Source organism: Podarcis filfolensis (genome assembly GCF_964270895.1).
Source record: "Podarcis filfolensis genome assembly, chromosome: 13".
Taxonomy (NCBI): domain Eukaryota; kingdom Metazoa; phylum Chordata; class Lepidosauria; order Squamata; family Lacertidae; genus Podarcis; species Podarcis filfolensis.
Window position 1 is genome coordinate 20,311,825 of NC_139615.1, and position 23,220 is coordinate 20,335,044.

The 23,220-nt window shown below is 47.2% G+C and overlaps 1 protein-coding gene across 1 annotated transcript; it reads right to left on the reverse strand.

The window, feature by feature from the left end:
* Window positions 1-4,375: 4,375 nt before the first annotated feature.
* On the reverse strand, window positions 4,376-21,533 carry LOC310746469 (uncharacterized protein). The gene is made up of 5 exons (XM_083580201.1): window positions 21,399-21,533; window positions 15,583-16,746; window positions 10,350-10,476; window positions 8,080-8,133; window positions 4,376-7,442 (listed from the first exon to the last, which is right to left on the reverse strand). The coding sequence occupies exons 2-5, from the start codon at window positions 16,705-16,707 to the stop codon at window positions 6,118-6,120; spliced, it is 2,631 nt and encodes an 876-aa protein (XP_083436327.1). The 5' UTR covers window positions 16,708-16,746; window positions 21,399-21,533; the 3' UTR covers window positions 4,376-6,117.
* Window positions 21,534-23,220: the final 1,687 nt, after the last annotated feature.

A 23,220-nucleotide genomic window follows, 5' to 3' on the forward strand; every position in this document is an offset into this window, starting at 1 on the left:
CTCTGTGGTAACGAGACAGACATGGCCCTAGCATGAGTGTATAGGCTACCCCTGTGTCCTTGTTGCACATTGGCCTTGTCACCGACGCAGTTCCTTGACTGGGAGGCTGCAATGAACTTTGCTGTGAATCTCGTGCTATACTTTTGCTGACAAAAAAATATGAACTGTCATCTCTGGTCATCAGTAGACTGGGTTGGAGGGAGCCACAAACCGCCCCCTCTTTGCATGAAAAGTGATTTGATCTTCCATGATTCAGCAGCCAGCAGTTATGTGTGGTTGAGCCCTATCTTTACTTCTCAGTCATTCACCTTAACCTGAGGCCTTCATTCCACCAGCCAAAAAACAGCACACACTGGAGTTCAGGGACTTTTAGACTGTTGAACTCTTGCCTCAAAATTCCTTCTGAATTAGTAAGTAAGTAGTAAGTAAATTTTTATTTATACCCTGCCCTCCCCGACCAAGACCGGGCTAAAGGTGGCTAACATCAAATATCAAATACATTAAAACACAATCAATTGATTAAAGTACAGCTTAAATATTAGAATCAGGATAAAATTAAATGACTGCCCACGAATTACAACCATAGGGGTCGGAAACCTCAAGCATTCATCAGGGCCAGCTATCCATGTTGGACCCACATGAGCCAATAAAAGAGCCTGGGCCTGGATGGACCTGGACCAAAGGCTGACGGAACAGCTCTGTCTTGCAGGCCCTGCAGAAGGATGTCAAGTCCCCCAGGGCCCTGGTCTCCTGTGACAGAGTGTTCCACCAGACTGGGGCCAAAGCCGAAAAGGCCTTTACCCTGGTTGAGGCCAGTTTAACCTCCTTGAGATCCGGGACCTCCAAGATATTATTATTTGTGGACCTTAAGGTCCTCCGCGGGGCATACCAGGAGAGCCAGTCCTGTAAGTACAAGGGTCCTAGGCTGTATAGGGCTTTAAAGTTTAAAACCAGCACCTTAAACCTGACCCTGTACTCCACCGGGAGCCGGTGCAGCTGGCATAGCACTGGATGAATGTGGTCCCACGGCAAGGACCCTGTAAGGACCCTCACAGCGACATTCTGTACCCACTGGAGTTTCTGGGTCAGCTTCAAGAGCAGTCCCGCATAGAGTGAGTTACAATAATTGAGCCTGGAGGGGACTGTTGCATGGATCACTGTGGCTAGATCAGGGTGAGAAAGGTAAGGGACCAGCTGCTTAGCACGGTAAAGGTGAAAAAATGCCACCTTTGCATGAGCTGCAACCTGTGCCTCCATAGAGAGGGACGTGTCGAAGGTTACACCCAAACTCCTGATGGAAGGCACTGGCACTAATTGAGCACTCACAAGAGATGGGAGTTGACCCCCATATATATCTTTGTTTGATGCAGAAATTAAAGAAAGTTCACATTCACTTCTGCAAGGACTGCTAGAATAATCTCTTTAGCAGCTTCCTCAGCTAAGGGGACATTTGATTACATAGAAAATACTTTGCATGCTTTTTTGAAACGTGTTGGGTTTTTTTTTGCACTTTCCAAAACAATATGCTATCCGAAACACAGCCATCCTTCAAAATGCACTTCTCCGAAATTTGCAGCGCCATTCTCCAGCAATGCAATTTGTTCAAAAATGCATACATGAAAGTAAACTCAACACATCATTGTGTATATTAGTGAAAATAACATACAAAAGTACATTTTATTAGGAAAAACTGTCAAAGGTGTGCACATTGGGCAAAACTGTATATTAGGAAAAATTCACGTGAAGATCCTGACGAATTTTACTAAAGACTCTTTTTTAAAAAATTGCAGTGGCGTGGAAATGTGAATAATTTAAGATTTGAAAAATGCGAAACTGAAGAGTAACCAAAACTGACAGATTTGCCTACCCCTAGTCGCAGGCGTGGGACTGCCCAGCTCCAGCCCAGTATTCCACCTCTGGCACCTGTGCTATGTTTGTTCTTGTTTGTACTGACAGGAAAAATGTCTTGGCTGGTATTATAGTTTTACATTCTCCTATTCTGACCAGGCGAGTAAAAATGTATGAGGTTGGGAAGCAGCGGGGCCTTCTCGGTTGTGACACAGCTGCTGTGGAATGCCATCCCCTGAGAAGACTGCCCAAGTCAAAGCCAGCAAATACTAGGTCCACATGCACAGACAAATAAAACATCCTTATTCCCAACAGACATTTTTAGGCCAAGGATTTGGGTGTAGATCTCCGTGTTCAGTTTGGCTTTTATTGTGTGGAATGTTCCTCGCTTTGAGTCGTTTTACCTCACGTTTGGCTGCATTTTTATGGTTGTTTTGACAGCTGCTCGGCCTTTCATTTGGAAGGAAGGGCTGGGAAGATATTTCGAAACTAAATACATTAACAATATTTGTTCTAGACTCGAAGGAAGTCTAAATTATGTGGAGAAAAGGGTTTTGAAGCCATTGGCTCCCCCTTGTGGACCAGAACTTGACAACAGTGAGCAGCAGAGGCAGGCATGTGTTTGAAAAGCTAAATAAACATGTTATTGTTATAAATAATATCTATTAATTTTTATTATATTTACATTATACTATTAATTAATATTAATAATATTTGATGTCATATTGTGTGCCTGGGCTAACCCAGACAGATGGGTGGCATGTAAATAAATTGTTGTTGCTGCTGCTGCTGTGATCCTAAGCACCTATACCCACAAGAAAATGCTATTGCAATAAACAGTTTTATTTCTAATCAAAAAATGGATATGGGTTAAGAATATTAGACTTGGAGGAGTCACTTCTGAATGTTGTTAATACAGAATACAAAGTTGCCAAAAGTTATTTGTAAGTCCTCTAGTTCTGGTCCCTGGTGAGGGAACTCAAAAGGTCTGGAGGGTGGCAACGTAAGACATGGGCTTTTTCCTCAGTGGCTGCCCATTTATGGAATTCTCTCCCCAGGGAGGTTCACGTGGCACCTTCATTATGCTGTACAGCTTTAGGCACCAGGCAAAAACAATCCTTTTTAAGCACGTTCCTATTGACCATACAGGTTTCTTTGACAGATTTAGTGTTTTTAGGATTTTGTGAGCTGCTTATGATTTGTGGTTTCAATTGCTGTAGAACGCTTTTTGAATACTATAGTAGGAAAGCATGTTATAAATAACACATAATAAGAAGTTTAAGATTGTTTACTGATCTTCATTTGAGGTGCGGACGGGGCTTGTTAACCTGGGAAGGTAGCCCATCTAGGAGGACAACTCAGACCATAAACCTCTGCTGCCTTGCGGGATATCCTTGGGAGAAGAAAAGGCTAAGGAGTGGACCCTACACAAATCTGGAGTAGAGTCCCAACGAGGGTAGGATGGCGCCTTGTACGCCTCCTTCCGGCAACTCCTGCAGCCAAGCTGGTGCCAAACATATTGCTCTGCTTTCCTTTGGAGCATATCGGCAAGGCCAAGAGAGGGATCTTGTCATCTGGGCAGCCCAGGACCTCCATACACACTGCCCAGGCTTGCGCCCCAGGAGGTCACTTCAGTGCTACCACCTTGGTTTGACTTCACCCCTAGAGGGGCACTCCATTGTCTTTTGAGACAGACACATGCCAACAACTACCCAAGTGGAGGGCCAGGAGCGTGGGCTAGGCCAGAGGGTCACTTGTTTGGGCCATAAGCTAATGGCCTCCAGTTCCTGTAGTGGCGCTGTGGGTTAAACCGCAGAGCCTAGGACTTGCCAATCAGAAGGTCGGCGGTTCGAATCCCCGCGATGGGGTGAGCTCCCGTTGCTCGGTCCCTGCTCCTGCCAACCTAGCAGTTCGAAAGAATGTCAAAACTGCAAGTAGATAAATAGGTACCGCTCCGGCAGGAAGGTAAACGGCATTTCCGTGTGCTGCTCTCATTTGCCAGAAGTGGCTTAGTCATGCTGGCCACATGACCCGGAAGCTGTACGCCGGTTCCCTTGGCCAATAAAGCGAGATGAGCGCCGTAACTTCAGAGTCGGCCACGACTGGACCTAATGGTCAGGGGTCCCTTTACCTTTACACCTAATATGGTCAATCACTTGAAATTTGTTGCTTCGCTTAGTGTTGAGGCCCAACAGGAATCTCAAGTGTTTTTGCCCTGGCTGGAAGGTTTCCTTGAACTCAGATAATGCTCCTTGCTTCCCTGGATCGAAGATAGAGAGGCGAGTGCCAGGGCAGAAAGAAGCCGACCGTACAAAGATAGAATTCATATTTATTGCCCTTCACACTTTTAACTCTGGCTCACCCCCACCAGCACGCAGTCCTCTAGCTGAAAGATTTCCCTACCTGCTGCTCAGAGTCCTATTAGTGATTTTTATAAGATATCTTGTGCTAACTGTAAGTCTGGATTCTGAGGCGGGAAAAAACCTGATGCTGCTCCCTCCACAAGACAGAAAATTGCACACAAGAAGCCGTTTGTAGAAACCATTTATTTTTAAGTTATTTCCAAAAATGAGTTCGTTCTTGCTCCTTTAGGAGGTTCAGAGTCTCAAATGTGGATCCAAAAGAGGAAAAGAAGAAATGCAGCTAAAGTTTTTTTTGTGGGGGTGGGTGGGAAGGGTGCGCCAGGGCAGGAATACACTTTCCTCTTTCCTTCACCAAGGGTCAACAAAGAGAGAATCTGAAGCCTAGAATGGGACACGGGTCTTCTCCTAGATTCCAACCGTTGTGGGGTTATTTGTGAGGCAGAGCTAAGTTCAAGCTCAAAATGTCCCTCCCTGCTCACAAAAGGCAGCAGGGCTGGGCACACCCCAGTTCCTCCCTGTTCATCTCCAAAGATCTGCTTTCTTAGGCTGCAATCCTAAATGCACTTACTGAGGAGTAAAAGCCCTATTTAACATAGATCAAGATGCCTTTGTCTTCCTCTCCAGCATTTAATCCAGGCTGGTTGTACTGATTTTCTGCTGAAACCTCTTGAAAACAGCCACTTATATAAGGCTGTAAAACAGCCCCCGTCCCCTAAGAAGGAAACCTTGCCCCCTTGATTTCCAAGAAGGAAAGGGAAGGAGGAAATAGAAGTGCCTAGCAAAAAGTGCTCTGGAGGGGAAAAGTTACACAGCCAGCCCTGCTGTTAGGCAGCGTGACACAACTGCCTCAGGTGGCGGATAAAGAGGGGTGGGGAGCAGGCAGCGCTGTGTGCCGCACGCCCAAGCTAACCTGCTGCCCTCAGGCATGCAGGATGCTGTCCTGTTGCCAGTGCTGAAGCAAGCTGCAACCTCCAGCCTAACTGGCATGGGAGGCCTTGTCCCTTGCCTCAGGCAGCAAAGTGTCTTGGGCCAGCTCTGGAAAAGTACCGCTGTTGACAAGGAAGGATCACTCCTGCTTCAGGCTCTTTTAAAAATCAGATTTATTAGTCGGATTCTTTCCATAAGGGAGGGGAAGCTTGCAAGATTTCATCCAGAACCAGGCTCTGTGGGGGAATCAGGGAAGGTGCTGTTTTCCCTAGTGTTGCAGTGCTGCAACCAGAGAAGCAGAGCTTGCCCAAATTCTCTCCCTTTTGCACATGGAACGCTCGGAAAGCAAAGGCGCCTTGTGCCACGCAGACACCAAGCCGTCCTTTGGCTCCACAGCATGCAAAGTCACCCTTCACAGTCCTCTCATGGTGTGGACCCACTGATTCAACTCACTGTGTGTGGCAAAGCAGTCAAACAGGAGGACAGAAGTAGTTGGGAGAGGCAGGGAGGAAGGCTTCTGTCACATGATTCAGGAAATGGACAGTAGTGTTCTAGCTGCTGCAGGTAGCAAGGAAGACCCCCCCCCCACCTCCCCACAGGTTTTAAGTGCTCCCTGTAAATGCTACATGGGGGCAAAATCTAGAGTTAGAGCAGCGGAGCCGAACCTGGCCGCACAAATGTCCCAAACAGTTGCCCCAAATTTTGGGCAACAGGAAAGTAGCACATGATCAGAGATGGGTGTGTGGGCATCCCTGTCCCAGAATCCTTTGCAACGTGATCCAACAAGGCTGGCTGTCCACTGCTGCACCACAAGGAGCTCTGAGGCACTTGTGTCTCTGACCAGGTGGGGCAGCCACACCGAGCAGCAACCTTTCTCCGTTCAGCTCTGCGTGGAAAGGACTTGGGTGGCCAGATCCTGTAAGCATCGTCCCACTCACCCATCCAAAGGTTCCTCCCCTAACCGCCTAGCATCCAAATTTCAGATTGTTACATGGATGGGGCTCTGGAGGTCATCATCAAGGTTCTCCATGTCAGGCATGTTTGGCAGGTCCGCTCCCCCGTTGGATTCTCTCAAGTGGATCCTCTGGTGGTAGATCATGCTGTGCCTTCGCCGGAACCTCACCCCACACTCCCCACACTGGTACGGTCTCTCCCCGGTGTGGATTCTCAGGTGGCGCGTCAAGTGAGACTGCCGGCCGAACCTTTTCCCGCACTCGACACACGGGTAGGGCCTCTCCCCGGTGTGCGTGATCCGGTGGCGGGTCAGGTGAGACTGCCGGGTGAACGTTTTCCCGCACTCGGCGCAGGGGTAGACCTTGCTCCCCAGGTGGGTCTTCTGGTGCCTGGTGAGCCCGTACAGGTCGTGGAATATCTTCCCGCACTCCATGCACTGGTAGGACTCCTTCTCGGTGTGGGTTCGCTGGTGGGCGGCCAGCTCCGAAGGCCAGATGAACCCTTTGCCACACTCGGTGCAGAAATAGCGCTTCTCCCCCGTGTGGATTCTCTGGTGCGTGGCAAGTTCGGACGGCCACCGGAATGCCTTGCCGCACTCCCCGCAGACGTGGCGCTTCTCGGCCACGTGGCCTCCCAGGTAGGCACCCAGAGGGGGCAGCTGCCCGTTGCCGTTCCTGCAGTCGGCGGCCAACGGGGAGTTGTCGCCGGTGTGCATTCTCTGGTGCGCCGCCAGCTCCGACGGCCACTGGAACCCTTTCCCGCACTCGGCGCAGAGGTAGTGTTTGTTTTTGTTGTGGGTTTTCTGGTGCGTGGCCAGCTCCGACGGCCACCGGAACCCCTTCCCGCACTCGGGGCAGAGGTGGGGCTTCTTGACGGTGTGCGGCTTGGCGCAGTCGGCAGCCGGAGGGGTCTTCTCACCTGTGAAAAGGCTCTGGTGCATCGTGAATTCCGGCGGCCACTGGAACAGCGCCTCGGAGTCCATGCCGTAGTGTGGCTGTTCGCCTGCATGGATCCTCTGGTGGATGGCGAGCTCCGTCGACCACCGGAACCTCTTGCCGCACTCCGTGCAAAGGTGGCACTCCTCGCCCATGTGCGTCTTCTGGTGCCTGGTGAGGTGCGAGGAACGGCCAAACTGCTTCCCGCACTCGGCACAGTGGTAGGACTTTGGCCTGGTGTGAACTTTCTGGTGCAAGGCCAGCTCGGATTGGCACCGGAACCGCTTCCCGCACTCAATGCAGGGGTGGCGTTTCTCTCTCACTCGGATCCGCTTTGGGTTCAGGTGTTGCACCATCCCGTTGAGCCTTTCTCCAAATTCAAACTGGGGGTCTGCTCTGCTGGGAGTCCTGGCACCTGGTTTGGGTGGTGGTGGTGGGGGGGGGGGGAAGGCAAGAGAAAATTCACAAATTTCATAGGTATGAATTCTAGAGCTGTCACTCAATTAAAGCAACGATAGTTGATCAATGCATGTGTTTTAGATAGAGGTTTAAGCCCTGCAGTTCTGTTCACTATTATCTGGCAGCAAGTCCCACTGAATACCATTGCACCTTGGTTCGTAATCCATTCCGGAACATTCAAAAACCAAGGCGCGGCTTCCAATTGGCTGCAGGGGCTTCCTGCACTCAATCGGATGCCGCGGAAGCAACGTCGGATGTTCGGGTTCCAAAGAACGTTTGCAAACCGGAACATTTACTTCCAGGTTTGCGGTGCTCGGGACCCAAAACGTACACGTACCAAGGCGTTCGAAAACCAAGGTACGACTGTACAGCGGGATTTACTTCAGAGCAAACATGAATAAGATTGCCCTGTAACTGGATTAAGTCAGCATACAAAAAAGAGGAAAAAAGAGGATAGATAAATAATGCTAATTGCTTCAATATGATTTGTGTTTTTCACAGCAAGCACCACCTTGAAAGAGACGTTTCCCCTTCTCTCTCCAACATTAGAAAATGCATCTTCTAAGATGCTGCTTGCCACCTGCAAGACCCACCTGAGCCTCCTTCATCGGCTGAAGAATCCCACGTTGCTTCGGTGTCAGAAGAACCTGTGCAGGGAAAGAAATGAGTCAGGTCCGACTGTGACATGCCCTCCGTCACACGCATCCACACAGTATAACAGGATGTTTTAGACAGAGTACTGATATGCCTTCATCTGGATACGTTTAACTCCATCCCACAAGTGCCCCAGAACTACAAAAGAAATTCATTGAAATAGGTCTACAGTACAGACTGACAACTGGAGAGGATCTCTAATGCACCTGAGGCAAGGGACCTTGAGAACTGTGATCGTCTGTATGGCCGTGAAAAGTAGAGAAGAGTCTGGATTTGATATCCCACATTATCAGAGCCAGCTTGGTGTAGTGGTTAAGAAAGCTTGGTGTAGTGGTTAAGAAAGGCAGACTCCTAATCTGGGGAACTGGATTCGCGTCTCCGCTCCTCCACATGCAGCTGCTGGGTGACCTTGGGCCAGTCACACTTCTCTGAAGTCTCTCAGCCCCATTCATCTCACAGAGTGTTTGTTGTGGGGGGGGAAGGGAAAGGAGAATGTTAGCCGCTTTGAGACTCCTTAAGGGGAGTGATAGGGACGCGGGTGGCGCTGTGGGTAAAAGCCTCAGCACCTAGGGCTTGCCGATCGAAAGGTCGGTGGTTCGAATCCCCGCGGCGGGGTGCGCTCCCGTTGCTCGGTCCCAGCGCCTGCCAACCTAGCAGTTCGAAAGCACCCCCAGGTGCAAGTAGATAAATAGGGACCGCTTACTGGCGGGAAGGTAAACGGCGTTTCCGTGTGCTGCGCTGGCTCGCCAGCTGCAGCTTTGTCACGCTGGCCACGTGACCCGGAAGTGTCTTCGGACAGCGCTGGCCCCCGGCCTCTTAAGTGAGATGGGCGCACAACCCTAGAGTCTGTCAAGACTGGCCCGTATGGGCAGGGGTACCTTTACCTTTTACCTTTAAGGGGAGTGATAAAGCAGGATATCAAATCCAAACTCTTCTTCTTCATCATCACTACCTGAAGGAGTCTCAAAGCGGCTAACCATCTCCTTTCCCTTCCTCCCCCACAACAAACACTCTGTGAGGTGAGTGGGGCTGAGAGACTTCAAAGAAGTGTGACTGGTCCAAGGTCACCCAGCAGCTGCATGTGGAGGAGCGGGGAAGCGAACCGGGTTAACCAGCTTACGAGACTACCACTCTTAACCACTACACCACACTGGCTCTCACTTTCAAGTAGAAAGTGTACTACACGTGTTACTACTGTGTCATTTTTACAGAAACAAAAAGACCCAGACTTATTTGTCCCTAGAATGTTTCCTTCCCAGAAAGGTCTTCAAGTGTTATATAATACAACCTTCCTGGTTGTAGATACACACCCTCATAGAAGTGAACCAGTTGCAAAATGTGCAAAAGCTATAGAGATCCATATGCAGCTTTCCAAGAATTGCTGTGGGGTCCTGCTTTTAAACATCTAGCACTGAAAAGTGTACTGTTAGCATGCTTTCTCGTATCTTTTGTGTTTCTTTTCTACGAGTTGCATAGAATCATATATTTGTTTTTGGAATTTGAAGGTCTGTGGGCTACTAAAAAAACTTTACTGCAGTTCAATTAAGGCCCCAAAACCTAGATTAGGTAGGAAGGTCTAACAACAAACTTGCTCGAACCAGAAACTCGCTTCAAACTACAGTTTTCAGTTCTGGCAGGCAGCAGCCCAATGGTTTGCACAAACCGGTTTGGATGATTTGGGTGACACAGCAACGTGGTTTGTATGAAACTAGAGAGTGAAATTAAACTCACAAAGGAGGGAGGGAGGAGACTTACGTCTGATAATCCAAGCCATAGTTTGGAGGATAATCTCAACCATCTGGGTGTGATGCTAGCCATCACCCTAACCTTGAAAGTATGGTGAGAATAAATGTTTAGCTCAAGGGTGGAGAGTTTGTGGCTTTCAAGAAGTTGTGAACTCCCATTAGCCCCAGCCAGCAAGGTCAGCAGTCGGGTATAATGAATAGTCAGGTATGATGGGAGCTGCAGTTCAACAACACCCTTGGCATACATAATAGATAAAGGCATTTGTGTACCGAAGAGAAGTAGGTCAAGGAGCTAAGCCAGGCTTCCTCAACCTCGGCCCTCCAGATGTTTTTGGCCTACAACTCCCATGATCCCTAGCTAGCAGGACCAGTGGTCAGGGATGATGGGAATTGTAGTCTCAAAACACCTGGAGGGCTGAGGCTGAGGAAGCCTGAGCTAAGCACAAGGAAGAGAGGATTCTTACCCAGCAAACAGATATCCACATCGCCCCTCTGCTCGGCCTCCATGCATGCATCTCCCTGCTCGGCATCTGACAAGGCTTGGTCATCATCGGGGAAATTCACAACCACCTCCTCAAATAGGTCTGAATCCTGAAATAAACAGAGAGACACATTCGACAAAAAGATCAATCAAAGACTGTTTAATGTTAAACTAGATAAACAAACGAACGGACAAAAAAGTAGGGCTTTTAGCATGGCTGCCTCTGTTCTGTGGAACAGCATTCCTGTCCAGGTAAGACAGGTGCTCACTAGCGGCACTTTCCAGAAACACCTGAAGACATCTTTGTTCCGACGGGCTTTCCCAGCTGGCTAAGTGGATCTTTGCCACAAGTGTCTATTTTGTATGGTTTTTAATTCACCATTTTTAATAATCTGTAGTGTATATCACCTTGAGATGGTTGCTTAGAAAGTGATTAATAGATCAGTACAGTCGTACCTTAGAAGTCAAACGGAATCCGTTCCGAAAGTCCATTCGACTCCCAAAACGTTCAAAAACCAAAACACGGTTTCTAATTGGTTTCAGGAAGCTCCTGCAGACAATCGGAAGCCACGGAAGCCCCGTCGGACATTCGGCTTCCAAAAATAGTTCGCAAACCGGAACAGTCACTTCGGGTTTGCGGCGTTCGGGAGCCAAAACGTTCGAGAACTAAGCTGTTCGAAAACCAAGGTACGACTGTAATATTGTGTTTTTTTTTGTGGGGGGGGGGGAAGGAAAGCAACTAAATCCAGCTGCCATCCCATGTACTACGGTTTGGCTTTAATAATGTTTTTAGGTCTGCCTTGATTCATTAAGAGCTGCACGAAAAGCAGAACTCTATGGTACAGTTCTTACTAGACTGTACCATTTTACACTGCAAACAGGGGGATACCGCAGATTATTTGTGCTTTTATCTTGTATTTTTATGCTGTGAACTGCCCTGAGATTTATAGATGAAGGGTGGTATACAAATTTTAATAATAATAATATACAGAGAAGAGCAGGAAATTTGGGAGTAGGCATTTCACTCAGATATGAATTCCCCTACCAGCAGTCTAAAGATTAACAACCCAGCAAATTGTAACATGAGATTCCGCTGATAGCATAGCTTGGCTGCAATTCCACCCTTATGAGCACTTTTGGAAATGTAGATTTTATAAGTGCTCTTCTAGGATGCACCAAGGCAGCTTCATTAGGATGGTTTTTAAGAGACAATAGGACAGCCACCCCAAGAACCAATATTCCTCAGCCTAGAGTTGAACGCGATACATTGCCCTCAAGGTGGCTCACAAAATAATATTAGCACGATAAATATACACACAGAGAACACAAAGAACAAGCCAGAACTGAGATCCTGGAATTTTTGCTAGGGCTAACAGATGCTATGTTAAAGTCCATATTCTGCATTTCATTGCCATGCAGATTCCAGAACTCTGGAAGAATGGAGGAAAAGGCTGGGGCTTCTTTGCTTCATATCCTAAGAATTGGAAGGCAAAACTCTGCCTATTGTGTGCTCTCCATCTGCTTCTTGATTTCCTGCAGAAAACCTGCACACACAGAGAGAATTATGCCAGTTGTGCCCTTCTGTCAAATCACACAAATGACTGGTGCAAATCCATCATTTCTGAGGCAGAGTCACAATTCCTGACTGCAACGGGGGGGGGGGGCCTCCCTTAGCAAACAGCTCTTTTCATTCCCCCCAATATGCCTCAGCCTGAGAGAGGAGACATCTTGCCCACAGTGTTGGCTTGTGGAGAATGGCAGATGGCCAGCTACTAGGAGGAAAGCCTTTGTTTCTGGGCTGCAGGACTACAACTCCCAAAAGCCTTTGTGTGGATTTCGGTGAATCCGCTGCGAGCGGCAGGTGCAAAAGTCCTCTGGGGTTTGTAGGCAGCCGTAACAGTGTTTGTAGGAGACCAGGAGGACTGAAGAGGGAAAGCTGGGAATAAGAGATAAGAGGCGCAGCTCTGAATTGAGAGCTGGGTTTGTAGAGGCTGCCTTGAGGTCCTGAAAATAAGAGGAGTCTTAATGGCCAGAGGAAGGAATAAAGAGACGTGAGACTTCAGAGATGATTCAATATATTTTGGTGCCTCACGCACAAAGCTCAAGCTGGAAAACTATAAAAATAAACAAAACTATTGACTATTTGTTCTCTTTAGTGTCACCCAGCAACACGGATTTTCCAGAAAATGTAAAACGGGGGTGGGGGGGAATCTTCCTTTGTAAATTAGGGCAATTTATGTTGGAGAATTTCCAGTTTGCATCAGAAAATTTCCTGATACCCTAGAGAGCAATCTAATTTAGCATGTTTATTTGACTTGTGTTTGGTAAACAAACCTTTTTTTTTTAAAAAAAATAACATTCTAAACAGCCATGCTGCAAATATTTATTTGCAACTGGCACCCATTCATTGTTTACAAATCAACTTGCAAAATGGGGAGGGGGGGAATTCCCTGGGAAAATTGCCTCTCCAAATACCTGATGGTAGCCCCAAAAGTCACCACTCCTTGAGGTAAACTGCCCTGCATGGCCAAATGGAAGGCAAGCCCTGAGGGACACTAAGAAGGGAGGCAGAAGACAGCCACATTTTATGTTAACAAGAGCAGGACAAACATAGTGCTGCCATTCACACCCTTTGACCTTGATTCCATACTCCTGGAATCCCAGTTATTTGCGATTACTCTGCTGTTAAGGAAGACACCCGCTAGGCGCCTCAGAAAGCAGCAGTCCCTCTCCCTACAAAACATCTCCATCCTCTGCAATGCCTAATATAATGTAATGTCCACAGAAGGCCTGTGTTGTGACATCAACACTGTTTGAATTTGGCCTGTTCTGGTTCCACTTTGCTGGCTGCTACTTAGGGGCGAGTGGGAAGACTTGGAACGATGTGACGTCATGTCTGCCATTTTGTATTGCTAGTTAGTACCAGGAGAAGTAAGGAGACAAGACACAAGGGCTGCTGCTATTGGAGGTAGCCCTGACTCCTCTGTAACGACTAGTTCTGAGAAGGCTAAAAATTCGACAACTGCACCAGCCAAGGCAGAAAATATGGAATATATCATGTATTATGTGAAATAATGAAAACATAGCATTTTTTTAAAGAAGCATAATAATAATAATAATAATAATAATAATAATAATATAATAATAATAATAATAATAATAATAATAATAATAATAATAGCAATGAAAACCTTAGTGGAAGAGCTCCCTGGCATCTTGATTGAAAAACAAACAAACCTCATAGCAGGTGATGCAGAAGAGACCTGTCACCTGAGACCCCAGAGAGCCTCTGCTAAGTCAGAGGTGACAATACTGGGTTACAGTGACAAATATTCTGGCCACGGTGCATAACAGTTTCCTACGTCCCAAACCATCTCCACATTTTAATTACACCAAAGGGCAGAAATTAAAGCAACCAAGCTATTGCTCTGTTTAAATTACCAAGCTTTTTGGCTCATTTCGAAAACTCGGCTCCACGTTTTGATGCAGCTAATGCGGAAGAAGCCACTGCCTTGGCAACTTTACTATGCAATCCTCTACAACAGGATTGGGGCAACTGTGGCAGGGGGCGTCATGAGGACGTCAAGCGACTGATAGGCGTGTGGTCTCACACACCTGTCAAAGCTGACGTATGGGGTGAAGGGAGGGGTCTGCTTCACCTGTGCATTCCCTGCAGAGAATATGCTGGAGAAAACAGCAGGATAGAATCATGCCCCCTGCCTATCAGCTGACATCACCCAGGTGGGAGGAAATGGCCTCATTGGCCAGTGGCCTGGAGGTTCCCCACACCCGCTCAACCTCACTGAATTCGAATAGGGCTCCCTAAATTTATTTATAAGCATTTCTAAACTGCTTAATATTTAAAAATCTCTAGGCAGTATGCAAATACAAAACATTAAAAAAACAGTATCCAAAAAAGAAAGATGCAACATAAAAAGCTGTAAAACTGTAGTATTATAAGAACAGGAATTTGGTCATAGGAAGATCTAATCCGATGGGTCAGAGAAAGCCTGAGCAAAAAAGGCACATCTTCTTTACAAGACACCTGAAGCAGACGACAGGTGCCTCACAAATGGCAGAGGGAAGGATATTCCCCAGTGCAGGGGCAATGGTTGAAAAAGCTCATTTTCAGGTCACTGCCCTGTGATCTTTCATAAGGTGAATATAGAATTACAGACTTAGAATCTGAAGGCCTGGATCCTGGGCATTATCAGGGCCTCATCCTGTATGAACCTATCCAAAGTATTAAGTTCAGCTGACAAAATGCTGCCGATGGGTCCAAATTATCCAGAAACTAAACCAGTTTACCCACAGGGCAGAGGTTTTTGGGTGACTGCTCCAAAACGCCCTTCCACAGGCTAAATGTTTTACTCCTTCCTCCCTCCTGGCATTCCAGAAGTAAATAAAAGCTTTGGGGACTTTGCTGTGCTTTGGGGACTTAGCACAAAATACATACTCCCATTGTTTGATTGTTTTATTATAGGAGCTTTCAGCCCAAACACTGAGGTCCAGCTCCGAGGGCCTTCTGGTAGGACGTGAAGTTACAGGGAACCAGGCAGATGGCCTTCTTGGTGGTGGCATCTGCTCTGCGGAATGCCATCCCGTCAGATGTCGAGGAAATAAATACTATGCAACTTTTAGAAGACATCTGAAGGCAGCCCTTTATAAGAAAGTTTTTAATGTTTAATGTTTTATTATGTTTTTATATTTGTTGGAAGCCACACAGAGTAGCTGGGGCAACCTGTTCAGATGGGCAGGGTACAAATAATAAAATTGTTGTTGTTGTTGTTTTATACTATTTATATCTTTTTAAAAAATGTTTGCAAGGCTGATTGTACACGATTTTGAGAGTCTTAGCTGGAAAACAAATATGTCATCTTTAAACAGAGACTTTATATCATCTTATGCAAACTGCTGAGGTTTTTCTTATCAAGTGGTATATAAATCTTTTTGTATAAACAAAATAACCATTAGCCACAGCAATAACAACATTGTAAAGGCAGTCCATGCCCCAAGGACAAAATGTGCCCGTCACACCTGCCCCCATCTGTTGCTAGCACCCCACCGCCATTTCCTTCCCATCTCCGCCATAGTTATGGGCCTATCTCAGCAGGTCAGCCCTCACAAAGAAACTTGTCCCATCCATGAGCCACAAGATTGTCCTTGGGGGTGGCATATGGGATGAGAAAGGGGGTGGGGGACGAAAACCATCTCACCTCCTCTTCTGCTCTCTCCGCCTCTTGCTGCTTCGACAGGAACTCCTCTGCCAGGGCCACGGCCCGTGCGCAAGTGTCCGGGCTGCATTCCCACACGCGGCTCCGAATCCCCGGAGGGAGGACCGCCAGGAACTGCTCCAGGATCAAGACATCCAGAATCTGCTCCTTGGTGCGGTTCTTCGGCTTCAGCCAATGGTTGCAAAGCTCCCAGAGCTGACCGCAAGCCTTCCGTGGCCCCTCCGTCTCTTGGTAGCAGAACTGCCGGAAGCGCCGGCGGGCCGTCTCTAGGGTGAAGCCACCCACTCCCGAGGTGGATGTCCGTGTCTTCCCAATGCTCCCTCGGTCTGCGTTGCCTGGGGTACTGGGCTGGGTTTCTTGCTGGCTCTCCTCTGCGTATGGAGCTGTCCATGGGGAGGAGGCAGGGTTCTCCGCTGGCTCTAATGCCGTAGTAGAGAAGGCCCCTGACTCAATGTTCATGGGTGCTGCCTCAGTCACTGGGGAAGCATCTTGCGTTGGTGGTGGTGGTGGTGGCTGCACAGTTGCAGGAGGTGGAGCTCGTGGGGCCTGAGACACCTCCTCCCACTGGACTTCCCAGCGCTGAGGTTGTGGGGCTTCTTCTAGGGCCTCCGGCTCAGCGGCGGGTGGCACTTCCAAGCCCAGAAGTTCCTCCACAGTCCCAGTGCACACCACCAGTAGGGAGTCATCTCCTTCCTCTGCTCCCACAGCCTCTCGTACAGGCCCCGTTGGATTCTCCTCATCCTCATCTTCTTCCTCCTCCTCTCCTCCTCCTTCCTCTTCCTCATCCTCTTCTTCTTCTTCTTCTTCTTCCTCCTCCTCCTCCTCTTCTTCTCCCTCTACTTCTTCCTCTTCCTCCTCCTGCTCTTCCTCTCCTTCCGCTTCCACCACGACTTCCGCCTCCGCTTCTGGCTCCTCCTCCTCGTCTTCCTCCTCTTCCTCGATCGTGATTTCCGGATAGACCCCCTGCTCAAGCAGCACTTTAAAATGGAGATCCAGCTCTCCCGATCCCTGCTCGGGCTCCATTTTGTCTTCCAAAAGGTAGACCGACTTCTCCCAGTTGTAGACGGAGGTCTGGCCACCGAGGCCCCAAGTCTCACACGCAAACATGGCGGGAAACTAGGAAGTGTTTACAGGGGCGTTGTCTCCCTGAAAGTGGGTGGGGGAAGAAAAAAAGGATGGCTATCACCCAGTTTTAAGAAACCTGAGCCATTTAATCAATTGAAAGTCATTTTCCTGAATTGGTTATATGAATAAGAGCAAGAGTTCTGAAGAAAAACAAAATATTTTTGTTTTTAGGTGATGCAATGCACATGCCAGAGGGGGGCCATCTCAGGTAAAACATTCCCTTCTGTGTGTGAGGGAAGAGGGAACACCTCTTCTAAGAAGGTACCAGCTGCCCAGTTTTTGTATTTATAGTTATATAGTTTTGCATATAATAATAATAATCTGCCACTTCACTAATGCGGGCTACTTCAAAACATATAACTGATTAATGAAACTGATTCATGAATGAAACATTGCAGTCCATTAAAAAGGGGGGGGGACAGAGGAAGGGGGGAAGTTGAGGGGGAAAACAGCCGGTGTTGAGGAACATCTTCCTTACACAGCCACCCCTAACTCCACTGCAAAAAGCCCAGGGAGAAATTGTTAGGATGGCCATCAGTAAAATCTCCTTCCAGTTTGATTCCAGAAGAGAGATACACAGCCACTGTCTCTCTGCTTCGCTCATGGCTCTCTCACTCTGAGCCATTCTGCACATTTAGAATCTTCACCCAGCCCACATACTGCAACTCTTCAAGAGGCAGGTAGGAAATCATACTATGGAGTGATTCCCCAAGGCCAAAAACACCATGTCCCTGGATACTGGAATGTTAGACAGAAGAGTTATTATACCCCAGCCTTCTCTGTTCTGTTCCTAGGGAATTTCTTATTACGGTGCGCATTCAAACATGCAACACCTCCACCCCCAGCATTCCACAATGGGACAGCCTTCGCAGGGTCTGTTTTTCTGAACATGTAGATCAGGTTCTGTGTCTTCTGGCCAGATGGATAAGAGAACGGCAAGTACATCTACTACAACACAACACAATGTATTTTCCCAGCTTGGAAATACGGTGCAGCACTCTAGAGGCTATAGCAAGGCCAGGAAGTGCCATTCTTTTGCCATTTAGCTACTTGCCCAACGAAAGCAGCAGACTTCATGGCTCTGCTACTGCTGCTGCTGCTGCTTCTCTCTCTCTCTCTCTCTCTCCCTCCCTCTCTCTCTCTCTCTCCTTTTCAGAGGCTCAAGTTCCCATTTGTTTGTACAGTGCCATACTCAGTGCTGATAGGGTGGTACAAAGAATGATAATAATTTACCAAGGCCACTTATTAAGCCAATATAGCACAGTGGCTGGAATGTCTGCACTCCATTAAACATTAAAATTTCAGAGTACTGGGTTTGACCTCAGGTGATTTCCCCCGATTTTCAAAATTATGCAAAATTTATTTGCAGTTCTGTTTTAAGTCCTCGGTCACATATGATCACACAGACCCCATTTGGTGTGACTTAGCATTACATCCAAACCTAGGGCTCATGATTTGTCTTGCTCCAAAAAGCTGTAGCCAAAGGTCTGTTATTGGCTTACTGGCCCATGGTTAGTCTGGAGCAGGCTTCCTCAAACTCAGCCCTCCAGATGTTTTGAGACTACAATTCCCATCATCCCTGACCACTGGTCCTGCTAGCTAGGGATCATGGGAGTTGCAGGCCAAAAACATCTGGAGGGCGAGTTTGAGAAAGCCTGGTCTGGGGGAACTGGGGTTTATTGTAACACTAAGCCAAACCATGGCTTAGCTCTGTATAGTGCAGGAGGAGGAGGACCACTGGAAGAGAGACATGGCCACTATTTCTCCTCCAAGTACCTGCACACTCATTCATTCATGTTTAGCCATGGTTTGGCTTAGTGTTACAAGCAAATGAGGCCACGGATGAACTCTCCCCCCCACCACACACACTTCTACTCCCCTTAGGATGGTGACACCTGTTGACATTTGGTAACTACCTCAAATACAAACGCCTCCATCATCCTTCAGCATTAAGAATATTCACAAATATTCCCTCCTATTAACTATGACGCACCTCTGCATGTGGTCAGTCTCACAGCTCAATAAACTAAGCAAATGTAAGCAGCAACAGTAAGTTGTACAGAAATGTAGGAACTTTATACTAGCAATCGATACATTGTGCTTACAGATGACTATGTACCAAATTCTAACTTTCAAAAAAGCAACAAAAATGGAAACTTTCCACATTTACAATTAGCTAAAGGACAAGTACTAGGAAATGTTCCCACCCTCTCACCATACTTTTTCATTTTAACAAATGCCATCTTTCTTTCCCCTACCCCCACCAGTGTTGAAAAAGTATTGTTCATCCTCAGGTGTATAAGCTAGGCGCCAAATGGCTCCTTAAACCAAGGCTACAGCCATCAAAACAGAATGTCTACTTGGGGCAAGATGGATCTAAAGTCTTATTTTTTTCAAATGACTGTCTGACTGTGATTATCAGTTAAACATCTGGCTAGTTCAGATGAAAACCTTGAGTTAGGTTAAGAACTCTGAGAACTTGAAGAAAAGTCGTTTTATCCAGGGACAGTCCACATATATATTGCCCTTTTTCTCAGTGGTGACAGGGACCATTCATAACATAAGAATATTATTCACAACCGTGAGCAGGGCAGTGGGGTGGGGTAAGTGAGGACAAGATACAATTAACTATAACACTGTTCGCTGCTCTTGCACAGGCTGCACAGAAAAAGCATTTTGGTTCCTGAAATTCATTCTGACTGTGTTGCAAGTGGCCAATAGCAAAATGTGCCTGGCGCCTGGCTAATTTTGAACACTGTTCATCAACATATTTTCATCAAACCTCACACAGCCAACTTCAAGTGATTATTAATTTGATAAAACAGGGTTTTTTACTCCAAAATGGAATGATGGCATATGCACCCTTTCAATTAAAGTAACTATATTCAACACTGGAGATTCCCTTCCCTCAATATTTCTTTAAAAAGATTCACCTAGATCATGCATGTCCAACTGGTTGATCGAGATCTACTGGGCGACCAAGGGTTGTCTGTGGTCGACCATGGTTGACTGCGTGATCCTGAGCGATCTACCCCCCCCAAAAAAAACTCAACAACTCTGGCCAATCCAATGGGTAGATCACTGCCAGTTTATTTATAGAGGGAGTAGATCACAGTCTCTTGGAAGTTGGACGTGTCTGACCTAGATGTTTCCAAATCTGCCCGCCCCCCCCCCAAAAAAATTCCAAAACATGAACAGGAGCAAGACCAGCACTAATAATCTTTTGGAAAACAAAGCACATGTTACAAAAGGAGCACCTTCCATATGCACATTTGGACATACAAATTTCTACATAAAGGGATTTCAATCTTAAAAACAGAAATAGACACTCATCCTTCCAATGGGTATCAACTGCAAAATTCACACCGACAAATCTTCACAGCAGACTTTAAGAAATGAGTCAAAGTATTGGAACCACTGGGAAGAATCAAAATTAGCTTCAAAGACTTTTCACCTGGGAGTTATAATAGCAGACTTGAAGCACAAATATTTAGAGTTAACTCTATGCCCAAAAGATTCCCAAACTGCACTGCAAGTCATCCAAGCAGTCCCTGCATGTCTGGGCCACTGACTAATGAACACTAATGCCACGGAAGCCACAGATTGGCAGCAGAAGTGGGGGGGGGCAGCGAGGGGAGGAGCCCGGACCGCTTGGGGGAAATGAGCATGTTTACTAATGGTGAGAACATAGTTGATCTACTACCACCTCCCTGCTCACTTTAACAGAAGGACTTAGACCAGACATTCAATTATTTGTTCACTATTAGGGCGAAGCACTTGATTGATCTGTTAATTAATTAATTGGCAAAAGGATTACTGTGCTAACACCAAAAGGAGGAAGGGGAGCTGAAGTGGTGATTCAGCCTCCTTGTCATTTTTGTTAGGTTGCTTCCACTAAACAGACCAGGGTAAGGCAATCAGCCACCCACACCCCTTATACAAAGTGGGGTGCACTCCGCTCCCCACCATCAGATGCAGAGACACAGCCCCCCACCTCCATCTTTCTAACTGTAAACCTCCTTCCTTCCTTCCCAGATGGCTCAACTTTCCACCTCTCCCCCCCCCACCAGCCACCCACATCTTAGCTTCCTGTCCTCTTTCTCCTACCAGAAACATTTCTGCCTAGCCCTCCCCTGATTAACCCCTTCCCCTCTCCCAGGAGAAGGGTCTCCCCCCCCCCATGTGGCTGAAAAAGGCCACCTCCCTGCGACCACCACCCTTCCCAAGAACAAAAAAGAAGGACCTTGACCATTCATTGCCCGGCCTTTCCCCCGCCCCCGAGCCCATCCCTTCGCCCTTACGCACAGCTCCCCCTGCCTCTCCACCCCATCGCGGCAGAGAGAGGCCCTGGTGCATTTGCCAGCCCTCCCACTAGACTCGCCCCCCCCCCGCCACCCCGAAACCGAGACAAGGGGAATGCAGCCATTTTGCCTCTTTGATGTGGCTGGGGGTGGGAGGGGCAAAACGATGGCTCATGTTGCGCTCCCCGCTCGCTCTCCCCTGCGCTCCCAGCAACCAACGCCCCCCCTTCCAATCGGTGACATCTACCTAGGATTTTGGGGGAGCAGGAAAAGCGCCCCCCTCCAAATCCAGCCCACCCACCGCCCTCTCCTCCCCCACCCCCGCTTTGCACGTGGCTTTGCAAAATGGGGAGGCCGGCCGCTGCAACTCACCCTTCGGCGAGGAGAGCCGGTCTTCCCTCTCCCGCCCCCTTGCACCAGATGCGGCTACTTGGGGGTGTTGCAACCCCGAACCTCTCTCTCTCTTCCGTGCCCCCTCCTCCCCCCAAAAAGGCGGAGCAGGAAGGCGCCTCCTCCTCTTCCTCCCTCCCCACGTGGGCGCCGGGGCATTAACCCTTTGCGCGCTTCGGACGACCAGCTCTCGCCCCCGCCGCTCATCAAACGCGCAAATCAGATGCATGTTCCTCCAGTTTATGGTCATTTTCTTCTTGTCGTGGATTTATAGGAGCCGAACCAGTGTCCGAAGTGGTTTTTTGGGGGGATGACCCCACTTTTCTCTAATCTAGGAAAACGTATTTCGAAATAAAACCCCTACGCATTAGAAATAATAATAATAATAATAGTAATAATAATAATAATAATAATAATTATTATTATTATTATTATTATTATTCACGTCTGAGATTTTTCAAAGCTGCTCACAGGAAATTCGTTCAGCGTAGAGTTTTATCATCCTCCCATGGAGATCACGCTTCATTTTGTTCAGACACAAGCGTGCAGTTTCTTATTTTGTAGCCATTTCCAGAGGGACAGGCCTGTGGGTCTGCTGCAGCTGACCCTACAAAGGAATGTCTTGTGGCATCTTGAAGACTTAACAAATGTATTATGGCATAATAAGCTTTCATCACTGGACTACAGACCATTTGATTAAATGGACCCCATAAAAGCTTATGCTGTTAAAAATAATTTGGTTATCTTTTCAGGTGCCACAAGGCACTCTGTTAATTTCTCCATTTACAACCCCCCACCCCCCAAACTCCCCCACGCCCCCCAACTAGCTGGAGAAACCTAACTTTTTTTAAGGTCTTGGACTCAAATAGTCTATCTAGCACAGAGTAACAGTGACTGAAGCCACTCAAACACAGCACAATAAAAATGATAAAAATTGGGGAAAAAAATTTAAGGTCATATATATATATATATATGACCTTAATTTTTTTTTCAATTTTAATATATATATATATATATTGACCTCAAATATTTCTCTGATAGGTCAGAGGAAAATGGAAAAGCCTCCCCATTGTCTTTTTGTTCACAAATCCTGTCTTAAGGGTATGTCTGTGTATGAATAGGGTGAGCCTGTGACCTGGCTCAGTTCCTCCGTATTTATCATTACAAAAGACTGGCCAAGCTACCCAGGTAATCCAATCAAGTGACCATTAATAGGTAACCTGCCAGACAAGAGATAAACAACGCACTCAGATTTCTGTTGTAGACCGCCTCTTCTGTGATGTAGGTATGATGTATCTGGGGGGGTAGCTTTGGGCTACACCCCTTCTGTGATGTATGTATGATGTTTCTGTGGGTGGTCCTGGACTCCAGGGTGGGCAACTTAAAATGTCTATATAAGGGCGGGCACACTTTTGTTCTGGGTCCTCCTCCTTTCCTGTGTGTGAGGGGAGCACCCTGTTGCAACAGTTCAATAAAGATCAGGCTTACGAGCTGCTTTGCTTCCCAATATTCTCTGGTTGGCCTCTCTTATTTTCTCCAACTGATGGAGAACCTACAAAGGACTTTATAAGAGCTCTTGTGTTCCCCATAAGGGAATAAGGGCAGATTTTTGTTTCTTACAAAATAAAATGAACAGGACTTGTACATTCAAAACAAGCAAAACTGTCAGGCTGGCACCAACTTCAAACAAGGCTTTTTTAAAGGGAAACAAATGAAAGTTAATAAAATAAATAAATGATATTAATGCTAGTTAGCACTATGCAAATATGTCATATAATCTCTTTTTTCCTTGAAAACTTGATTT